Source organism: Myiozetetes cayanensis, unplaced genomic scaffold, assembly GCF_022539395.1.
Source record: "Myiozetetes cayanensis isolate MyiCay16 unplaced genomic scaffold, myiCay2020 scf1, whole genome shotgun sequence".
NCBI lineage: Eukaryota > Metazoa > Chordata > Aves > Passeriformes > Tyrannidae > Myiozetetes > Myiozetetes cayanensis.
Window position 1 is genome coordinate 16,333,075 of NW_026086604.1, and position 11,927 is coordinate 16,345,001.

The following is an 11,927-nucleotide window of genomic DNA, read 5'->3' on the forward strand; positions in this document are numbered from 1 at the left end:
TAGACTAGAATAGACTAGACTAGACTAGACTAGAATATTTCAGTTGGAAGTGACCTATAACAATTATCTAGTCCAACTGCCTGACCAATTCACAGCTGACCAAAAGTTAAAAGCACGTTGTCAATGGCATTGTCCAAATGCCTCTTAAATACTGACAGATTTGGACCTTCAACCACCTCTCTAGGGAACCTGCTGCAGTGTTTAAACACCTTCTCACTGAAGAAATGCTTCCTAATGCCCAGTCTGAACTTCATCTGGTGCAGCTTTGAACCATTCCCACCCATCCTGTCACTGGATACCAAGAAGAAGAGCTCAGCATTTTCCTCTCCACTCTCCCTCCTTAGGAAGGCTGTAGAGAGCAATGAGGTGGTTCCTCAGCCTCATTTTCTGCAAACTAGACAAGCCTGAAGCCCTCACCCACTCTTCATAGGACATTCCTTCCAGCCCTTTCGCCAGCTATGTTGCCCTCAGTGACTTTATCTGTGTTTTCTGCTATTGAAATCTTGGGTGATGCCAATATTTGTCAGAGAGCCAGAAAGCCACATGAGACTGACTGCCTTATGCTTTTGTGGCCAGCTCAACAAGAAAAAGAAACCTCTGAACATTAGAAGAGAAACTAAATTAGTTACACGGCCAGTATAAACTAAGACTGTTGCTTAGTGAAAGCAGTAACACAATTTTTTATTATGTTGTCCAATACCGTACATTTTCATGAACAAATTATTTTTCACAATGTGTTTTTTATAACTTATGACAAATAGTCATGGAATACATAGATGTGGATTTAAAAATCTTTCAAAATTGTTTACCAGTTTTCCAGTATTTCCAAGGAACAGACAGAATTTTTGAGATTATTGTGAGTAGAGACCTAAATAACAAGATTCAAAGCAAACTGAAGAAAAAATTAAGTTTTGAGTTAATTTAAATAAACAACTCAAAAATCAGACTGATGTATGAACCAGTCTCAAAGATAAAACTGTTTTGAGGAATTACAGTTCTTTTCATCCTCTTCCATCCGTAGTCAGTTGCTATGCTTAACCTTTCTTGAAACTTTGCCTGTGGGTTCAGTTTATCAAATCATATTGTAGTAAGAGTAAGTAGTTAATCAACAAACCATTTATTAAATTGCCAAAATCTGTGATTCATCAAAGCAAAGCCCTAAAACATAGTTATGTCTCTTGACACTAAAAACTAGGAGAGTCTGTGCCATGTCTGGTTGGCCAGACAAAGTAATCACACCCACCACTATTGTATTACCTAAGAACAAAAAAAATGGAAGTATGAAAAGAAATCAGAATGGAGGCAGTGGTTAGATCTGTTCACATCTTGTGTAGTACTTCAGAGGACTGCAACAAAGGTATACCCTTTCAAACTTTGTAATTTTCTTTAGCTAACCAATGTTTTAGGAATCCTCACTGTAAAAGCTTGAAATGAAGAGCCATCATGCTGCTTTATCAGGCTAAGAAAATGTGACATGTTAGCTTTCTTTTGACCTTCTGTCTGAGAAAAATCATTTGGTATAAACTTTCCAGAAAGATCATAAAGACTTACTCAAAACTTTTTGAAGTGTTGATGATTGATTAGAAATACTCTACAATTGGTTTTGTTATACAACAGTAAGTTGTGAGATTGTAATACCTTTTAACCAGTGAGCAAATGCTGTAGCAGAGACGTACAAACTAGTTTGTTATGTTTCAGTGCACAGTTAGATTCTGTCAGTTAAATAACAACTCATTCACAGCACGGCTAACTTCCCACTGCAACAAAAACGTGCTCCTTTTGGTTATGTATCTAAGCCAAAGTAATTTGTTAATGTTTTAAAGCATGTTACCCTCTTGCTTGGAGCCTTCTGATTATATAGATCTTACTCTGTCTCTAATTAGAATTGTTGAATCTCTTCAGTTAATGCTGCCCTCCCTCCAGTCCAACCAAAGCTTCTAAAGAGTGGTGCTTTAATTAACACCATTAAGTACTGGAATTACATCATAGTCCTTTTACTAACCTTTAATCCACTTCTTGCTTAGCAAAGAAGGTAACCAGTTGAGAGGATTTAAATTATACCTGGTTATCCATCAGCATCCAAAGGAGGGCAACGAAGATGGTGAAGGGCCTTGAGGGACAGCCAGATGAGGAGGGGCTGAGGTCACTTGTCTGTTCAGCCTGGAGGAGACTGAGGGGAGACCTCAGTCTACAACTTCTTTTTGAGGAGGAGGGACAGACACTGATCTCTTCTCTGTGGTGACCAGTGACAGGACCCAAGGGAATGGCCTGAAGTTGTCTCAGAGGAGGTTAAGATTCAACATTAGAAAAAGGTTCTTCACCCAGAGGGTGGCTGGGAGATGGAACAAGCTCCCCAGGGAAGTGGTCACAGCACCAAGCCTGACAGAGTTCAAGAAGCATCTGGATGATACTTTCAGGCATATGGTGTGATTCTTGGGGCTGGATGGTTGTTCATGAGGACTCTGGGGGCAGTAAGATTCCGATGGAAAAGGAACAAATATTGTGCTAGAACCTGTCACTTTACTGGTGTTTGGAGTCAGGAGTACCCATGTGTGTCAGAGCACAGTTGGGAATGACGTAGTGTAGCTGACATTTGGGACCTCCCTTTGAGAGAGCAGTGTCTTAAGAGTTGAGGAATATGGGCATTTTCCATTATAAGTAAAGTATAACCACTAGCTATTTCATTGTTTCTCAGGTTTTTACAGCAGCTTGAAAATTATTTGGTAAACTTGTTTGTACAGAGACTGTGCTGGGCTAGCTGTGATCAACAAAGACATCATGAATAAAAAAGGCAATCTTAGAATAATCCAATATTTAACAAACTCATTGGGAAACATAAATTTCCTTTTAAAATAGAGTAGTGTGATTTAAGAAGTAGATTTGCTTAGTGTTTTTAAGTGTAATGTGTTTCTCAGATATAATTTGTTTTCTAGAAAAATATTACCACCTTTTTTTTTATTATTTTATAGGTGTTCATAAATATGAAATCATTAAAAGGAGAGTTTTACAAGGAAAATCAGTCCCCCATTATGCAGCAATAGAGCAAAGTGGAGATGGTCTAATGATTGTTTCCCACAAACCATTCAAATTTATGGAAAGTGAAAGTGACAAATTAGAAGAAAATGATGATACAAAAGTATTAAATGAAAAGAAAGGTAAGACTCATCTGGCAAATTATGGTAGGCTGCTCTTTTCTTTGTCTTGGAAAATATCTCATCAGTTTAGCATTTGTTTGGAAACTAGCTATAAATGTTTGTTTTAATATCTATCTTCTAGACAGATTGGCACTTTTTTTCTGTTTGTTTTTTGCATGAACCTATATGAGGTGCTTTTTTGGATAGGAGACACAGAATTTTTCTGTCTTAAGGAAAAGGCTGTCTTGTAAACAGAACTGTACTAAGTATTTTATAGTAGTTGGATTGGTAACACCTAAATTTATACATCTGGCTGAAGTACTCAAACTAAGAAGCCTGTCTTCCTAGATGGGAGGAGGGCATTGACCCCCTCAAATTGTTGTTCCTAAGAAAGCTTTTTGATATGTAATTTATTCCTGCCTAAAATTTAAATAATAATTTTAAAAAGCCTTTTCCTTTTTCAAAAATGAGAATCCTGTAAAATATTATCATTTCAGAAAAAAATAATAATTTCAACAAAAGGCATCCATACTTTATTTTCTTTGCAATCAAAATAAAACTAAATGTCTAAAAACCTATTAATAAATTTGTTTATTCTTAAGTATGACTTACGTTGTATGTTTATGTAGTTACATTGTATTATCTTAGGTTTTATTTCTGCTTTTGAATATGAGGCATTTGTTAATTAACAAGTCCTAACTTGGAACACAGTACAAAAAGATCAAATTTCTGGAATGTCTTAATGCTGCCATATTGTACATATAAATTTGAGGCAAAGGAGTTCTTCAGTGGATTGAGCACCATAATGCAATGTCTATGCAGCTGTCTCCTGCGTTAGCTAGTTCAGTGCTTTAAGGATTTTAAGAGCTTGAGTTGTAGGCTGAGTATGATTAAAAAAACACAGTTAAGAACACTGTATGGCTCTTAACATAGCTCATTTCATGTAGACATACAGTGTTACCGAGAAATCTGCAATGTGTGAAACACACTTTGCAGCAATACCTTTAGAAAACTTCCCATAGCACAAAAATCTAATGGTAAAGAAAGTACTGAAACCTGAACTCCTAGTTTAGAGGGAAGTCTAATACCTCTCTAAGGGAGAATTTGTCTTTTGCTAGACCTAAGGTAGACTCTAATTCTAGTTGCATGGTTATATAAAATTGCAGACATAAAAGACTTTTAATATCAGATACAATCTGTATCCATATTCAGAATTTTGAAAGCTGTCATGTCTCAGATACTAATAGTTTCTGGGAAGTATAATTGTAGCACCTGTGACTCATCCTTTGCAAACATGAAACTCGTGGCAGTGGGTAACAGCGCAAGAGTCCTTCCAGTGTCACAGTTGCTGGTATGAAGCTTAAATTAATAAAGTCTCACATTGTGTTGTGACAACTTGAGAGCTTCCAAAGGGAGCCAGTACTGTACTTTTTCTCAAAATAGAAAGGTCACTTGTACAAGATTGCTCTTTAGAAAATGTATTCATCTGTATTTGTATTTTCTGTGACCAACTGTGCACTACCCAGTCATGTTGTAATAGCCTTCCTTTTGTATAAACATTTCCCTTTAAAGGCCACTTCTGGTAGTTTAATTGTAAAGATAAACATCAGACAGATTCTAGACCAAGTAGAAAAAGTCAATCACTACTTCTGGGCAGACAGTTTTATTTCGTCTCCATTAGCTGAGGCAGATTAAGACTACTTGGTCTTCAAAAATCATTTCTGTTGAATAGTCAGCATGGCCTCTGGCAAAATATGTAAGAAAAAAGTGTTCACATCTCTGAATGTTGTATGCATCTGAACATTCAGTAGCTTGTAAGTACCACTGCACCTGATGACTCTTCAACCAGATTATTAATCATTAATGTTTCAGTGTATTTAAGTACATTTTGGGTATCAATTTTGTAATACTACAGTAAACTTGAAAGGGATAGTTAATACCCATTGTATAACTCTACCAGCATATTTGAGTATAGACATGAATAGAAATTACTTTCCAAATGAGGGACACAGGCAAACTTGATTGCTAAAAAAGTGTTACTCCATTTTATGATCAGAATATATTTTGTGTAAATTGTTCAGAGTAAAAGTTAATTTCCACTCTTTCACAAAATTTCATATACCCCAGCACTGTATGCTGTGAGATCCAGTAATCCTTGAACCCTTATAATCTAGTTTGTATTTTCCTGCATGTTTCCAATTGTAGACCCTCTTTATTACTGGCAGCAGACCGAAGATGATGTGACAATAACAGTTCATCTGCCTCAAGACATCACTAAAGATGACATAAAAGTACGTTTTTCCCCTGATAACATAAGTGTTACGCTGAGAGACCAGCCTCCTTTGATGGAAGGAAAGCTCTATTCACCTGTGGACCATGAAAGCTGCACATGGATAATTAAAGAGAACAAAAGGTATTGCATATGATTTAGTTTTCTTGTTGGTAGGAACTGATTTCAGAGTATATTCCAGGGAATGGGCTCTTTTAATGCTACACCCAGTGTCCCTTCTTGCAAGAATCTGTTTCCTCTCCTGAAAACAGTTCACTGGCTTTTGCAATGCTGTCTCACAACACTGTTTCTTTATCTAATTGAGGAAGTAATCCTCTCCTTTTACATTAAACTTTCCAGGAAAAAAATCCAAAACATTTAAACACCAAAATGTTAAATATAGATTTGCAAGCAGAGTCAACTTGAATGTACTTGTTGTTTGTGTTAATAATTTCTCTTTTTACTGCAATTTTCCACAAACAAGCTTTTTTAGTAAAAATGTAAAAGAAATTCTTTAGGTTTGACTTATAATTTCTTTATCATACTTTCCTAATCAATTATACATTATGTGCATTATAGAAAATGAATCTGTGTGAACCTCATGTACTGTAGACCACAAACAGAAATATTCATGCTTTTATTTGAGAAGTAAATTTTAGTTTTCTTTCTGAAATAAAAAATTGAAAGAATGGAGGGGGGGGGAAATAATTCAGATCTCCCTAAAACATAGTCAGATTTTTCTTTTGTGAGTTGTCTAGTTTTCGTACTCTGCCTGCACTGAGCCATATATTCACTCAGCACGCTGGTCTGGCTAACTCAGGGAGATATTCACACTCTGGTAATGAACTCAAGGAGAAACATGTACATCACCAGTTGATCCACTTAACATCTGATAGCTGTTTATCTACAGCAAAGGCCACCCTTTGTGTCGAGATCAGGTCCCCAAAAGGTTAAATGTAAAAAAGAGTAATTCTCCAGAAGAATTATATATTTGTTTATAGATTACACTAATGCTGTATCTTAGACTTCGTGACTTCATGATTGTTGGTTATTAGGTATCATGCTGAAAAATAGCTGAGTAACTCAATTTTTTTATTCAATCAAGTGAGCGATATTGTATGAACCTCAGGCTTACTTTAATGAGAAATAGTAATTCCGTATTTCAGTGTAATTAGTTGCACTCAGTTCTTAATGTTTGTACTGAAGTGTCACTATAAATCTGTTGATTAAAAGTTTAAAGCTTGCTCTAAATATCTTCTGTAAAAGTGTGCTAGTTCTTATACCAGTGAAATGGCTTCAGAAACTGATTCAGGGTCCACCAAATAGTTGTTGCTATGATACAGTAATTAGTAACTTAAAAGGTTTTCTGTCAGAAACGCTATAGCTGTCTTTGCTGGAGACCCTATAAGTGTATCTAAAAACTAACCTTAATTTTATCGTTATATCTATGTGTTTGTCTAACACAGTATTTAAATGGAATTGCTGTGTTGGTGCATGGGCTAAGTGTCTTATTTTGCATTTAGTTAATTAGGTATTCCTAATAATTTAATGATTATTCTCTGTTGAAAAACTATTATTCTATTGGGTTTTTTTATGTTACAGGAATCTTCCTTCTTCTGAGATATTATTTTAGATAATAGTATATATAATTAACTGTTGTGGTATTTCTGAGGTCTATTAAAACAAATATTTTTGTCCTAGATGTTATATAAATGTAGGGCACACTTAAGTAGTTCTAGGAACCGCTATTTGTGTTTCAAATAAACCACTGTAGTAAAAGTCTGACACTCTTTGAAAAAATTACTTTACAAGTGATCTCCTGCTGTATATGAAATATTTTAATGAGTCTGCTTCAGGGGAAACTGCATTTACATTGAAAACCCTGAGATTTGTGCTTAGGCTTTTAGAAATCAATACTTGGTCTGCTTTTCTTTAGAATATTTTTTGTTAGAATGGTTTATTTTATAATTTGAATGCTAATGGTTTCTGTGATTTTCATTACTAATTCAGTTTGAAGTGCTCTAATCTAGAGGACTTTTTTCCTAATCTGAAAAATGAATGTAGTGTTTTCATTTGCTACTCTTTCTCTTCTCTTTACATTTTAGTTTGGAAATTTCTCTAATTAAGAAAAATGAGGGATCCCGGTGGCCAGAGCTAATACTTGGTGACACAAGAGGAGAATTCATTATGGACCCTTCCCAATGCTCCGAAATAGCTGAAAGCCTGATGCATCTGACTTCTGAAGTAATGGTAAAGAGTCAAAAATCAAGCATTCAAAATTCTTGTACATTTGCATATTGTCTTTTCTTGATATCATTCTTTGCAGTTCATTGACCTGGTTCATTAGTTCATTTACTATTCAGACTCCTAACTGCATTCATTTTTAATTGAAACTGTTTGCAAACAAATGGCACTAGAGCTGCAAATGTATTTTGAGCAGTAAAATCATCTTCACATGGGACTCAGTTTAGCTCACATGATAGTGTCTGTGCACCGAACAGAAGCCTGATTTAACATTGAAAATAAACTTGTTCCCAGCATTTAGGATGTGGCAGTTTGTTTTAAAGCAGTTTATTTGATTTTGGAGGCTGTCTGTTTCTTGTTCATCAATAGGTTAGCAATACTTTTCTACTGACTTCCTAGGGATACTGTATTTGACCTGCATCCTGTGAGTGTAAATGACATGTTTAAAAGCAAAATTTAGGAAACCTTAAACATGATTCATGAACTTTCTGTCATTATTGTTATACAGGAAGTCTACTTAAAACAAAAGAAAATGTAATTTTTAACTGCTGTTTGCTTGATACTTCCCCTCTTGGTTTAATTAGAAAATGGCATTTCATCTAAAATTTTTGAAGTGTGATTCCTTGTGGTTCTTGATGTATTAGTTTTGGATTATTACTTTTTTTAAATAAGGCTGAAAGGTGTTATTAAATTCTGTTTAGTACTTCAAATTGATTTCTCTCCTTGCTCCCTCACTATTTGGGAGCAAAAGATTGTAGTATATCTTTTGACTACAGTTTTATTGGGAACTTCAAATATCTTTTCTTTTGTACCCCATACTGAGGTTAAAGTGGTGATTTTTTAATCATAGTTTTCAGTTATTTAAAAAAATTAAACATATTTGAATGAATTAAAATTATTAGTAGTAAAGCTAAAAGGAAGCAAGTATTTAGAGCTCCTCACAAAATTAATTAATCCATATTTTTAATGGCATTTTCAATAGCAGGCTGAAACAAGCTTACATTGCTGTACATCTACTGAATGTGCATAGGTTTTCAGGGTTGTATACTTTTGCTACTCAGAGAAGGGAATTTATTGACCATGTTTGAGTGGCTTATGTACCTTTCCTCAAACTGAAATGGGTTTTATTATACCTACCACTCATGCTAACCTCCACAGCAGAAATAGTTCTATTAATTTTGAATAAGTACATAATAGCTTAATATTTCAGCATGTATGGATATGCAAGTGATTATTCCAGTTCTATTGATTTTTTTTTATGAAAGGGGATTTTTTTTTTTCTCTGTAGTTTGGATTTTCAGTGTAGTCTGAAAATTCATTGTCTTTATTTCAGAATCCAAACCCTGAAAAGGAAAAACCACCTTGTAATGCTCAGGAATTAGAAGAATGTGATGCTTTTCTTGAAGATGGCGCAAGCCTGTGCAGATTTGATGGTGATACCTTGAAAGTCACTCATATAGTAAGTACTGCAAATTATTACAGAAATACTTTAAAGCAATTTTTATATGCAAGTTGAATTCTATTATCGGTACAAAAATTGCAAACTCTTGAATACACATAAATTTCTTCCATAACATCATATCACAGTAGCGACAGTAATTGTTCACCTAAATGTGTCCTTCAATGTCATTTTAATATAAAAGCAAGGCTTCTTTTGTTCTGATTTAAAAATATATATACTTTCACAAGTCAGCCATTTGAAAAAGCAAAGTTATGTCAAAATAATTATAAGAAAAGGGTCTTTTTCAGTGGCATAACATTCTTTAGATGGCTTAGTTTGCACTTTTCTTAGTAATTTTTCAGATAGCTTGGTAGAAACTTGACCCTTCTTACTAAGAAGCTGGAGCATAAATCACTTTAGGATACTTCTTTGTCAATCACACTGAAAATAACAGATTGTAGACAAAATGCTTTAATAGTAGGCTTGATCTGGACTGTAAGCAGCCTTGAGTAACAGTAAAATTAGAACTTGATCTGGTCCTTTGGCTGGAGTGGGAAACAGCACAATCTTATGAAAGCATTACAGATCAACTCATCTTGTGGTTCTTGTTTTTTTATTCAATATGTTTCTACTAAGCTTGTAATAAATACTGGTTTTGCACCCCATCACTATTCTGTGTCACACAAAGTACATGTAGGGATAACCTGTTTTGTACAAACATATCATAGTTACAGGATAAGATTTGATCCAGTTCATCATCTTCTGTTTCCTCTGAAAAAGCTAGAGAAGTCTGAAGTCCGTATCTCAGAGAGCTTGTTTTGTTTGGGGTTTTTTTCTTCCCTTTTTTTTTTTTTTTTTTTTTTTTTGATCTCTTGTCTTTTTTTCTTTGGCAGTACAGATACATGGCTCCACCAAGAAAGTAGTCTGTTTTGTGGATACAGTGTGACAGACTTGTCAGTAGATAAAATATGTTATTGGTAGGAGGACATTTTACAGAAACTCATTTCGAAGGGATTTTAGTTGTTCAGTGATACACCAGATACAGCAGGCATAAGTAGAAACAAGAGGTTCAAACTGAATAAAAGGAAAAACAACCATTGTTGTAGCATGGATTGGGTTGCCTATTAAGTTGTGCAGCCTCTATCCTTGAGGTTCTCAAGCCCAGACTGGATACAGTCCTGCATAACTCAGCCTAAACTACTGCTTCTCACTCTAAAGGGTAAGAAGTTTGTTCCCCAGAGACATTTCTGAGATCAGGAGGAACATGAAATCATGGGATCAAGAAAGGCTGCTTTCTAGCAGGCAGCAAAATATTATGGAGCAAGTTTGAACTCCACAAAATGTTTGTAAACAGTTTTTAAAATGGGTGACATAAAAGTAACTCAAAGGTTAATGTGTGTCAAGCATTATGGGCAAAGGACCATTACTATGGATAGGAAATTTTCGTTTCAACTTCATCTATGTGAAGCTGTGGTTTTGGTCCTTGTTGGAGTGTATAGGAATATGAGTATTTCAGTATATTTTTCAGCTTAAAGAAATGTATTTTCATTTTGATTTAGTTCTTCTTTCAAGTTGTTTGGGTTTTTTCTTTGTTAGCATATCAGGGGCCTGTTCCTTCACAAATGTGGCTGGTACAGCTTTTCACCCACAACTCCTACAAACATATTTATTGAAGAGTATGCCAATTTGAAATTTAGTAATTATTTGATAAAGGAGCCCCTGGTGGTCTAGTGGTAAAGGTGCGGCGCTATCACTGCCGAGACCCGGGTTCGATTCCCAGTCAGGGCCACTCCCGGGCAGGTGGAGCTCGTTAGCCCTTAAAGGCAACCCACCTACGTCCTAAGGACCTCGCTGCCACCGTCCAAGCTCGCTTGGCCCCGGCAGATGAACCTTAGGATTAAAGGGTGGGCTCAGTTCCATGCACACTGTGTCTCACCTAAAAAATCCAATGCGCAGGCTGGAAGGTGTAAAGACCTTCCCCGGATCTTCACTCGTGAAGACTGGCCATTACTTTTTTAATTATTTGATTGTGACTAAATTAAAATGTTGACATTTCATAGTTTTAGTATTGTAACTAATCCTTGTTTCAGTGCTTATCAGCTTTTACCTCAGAGGGACAGTATTTTCTTCCAGGTTGGCATTGCAGAAAACCAGATGTGATTACTTAGAATCTTTTCCTAACATCAGAAGTTTCAGGTTAGGATCCTCTCTCCTAGAAAACCATTTCTGCACAAAACACATTCCCATTTGCTTGTGTAGTAGACATAATGTTTCTCTAAATATTATCCCAAAGAACTTAAGTACATCTGTTTGAAGTGTGTTAGGTACCTGTGACATATTGAGCTATTGATCAGTGGGATGCAGCATAATGTGTTCAAACGTTTTGTCAACTAACAAACATGAAATTCTCGATCATCTAACTTTAGCATACGTGTAACAGAACCTGCTTTTTATGCTTTGAATTAATATTTGTTTTATTTTCAGATTAATCTTGGAAGCAATCAGTATCTTTTCTCAGTTGTTGTGAATCCCAGAGAAATGCCATGCTTCTGCCTGAGACACGATGTTGATGCTCTTCTCTGGCAACCTCACTCTGACCAACCAGAGAACATGTGGGAACACATTGCAACTTTTAATGCTTTAGGTAGGAAATTAACTTCTGTGTCACACACCTGAAACTTTTCTACCTGAATGCTTTTAGTATGGCTTCTGTTGATACTTCTCTTACTTAAATCCAAGTTGGAAGTTTGATTGATAGCAGCATGGTAGCTTAATTTTAGACCTAAGAGAGCATAGAAATAAAATGTTTATGCCCTGGAAGGAAAATAAACGTTTTCAG

The 11,927-nt window shown here is 35.5% G+C and overlaps 1 protein-coding gene across 1 annotated transcript in view; it reads left to right on the plus strand.

The window, feature by feature from the left end:
* Positions 1-11,927, plus strand: part of NUDCD1 (NudC domain containing 1) — a 36,780-nt gene that overhangs the window by 21,650 nt on the left and 3,203 nt on the right. Inside the window, exons 5-9 of the mRNA XM_050305759.1 lie at positions 2,970-3,155; positions 5,340-5,547; positions 7,509-7,653; positions 8,981-9,106; positions 11,573-11,732. Coding sequence (XP_050161716.1) covers positions 2,970-3,155; positions 5,340-5,547; positions 7,509-7,653; positions 8,981-9,106; positions 11,573-11,732 — 825 coding nt within the window. The remainder of the gene's footprint in view (positions 1-2,969; positions 3,156-5,339; positions 5,548-7,508; positions 7,654-8,980; positions 9,107-11,572; positions 11,733-11,927) is intronic.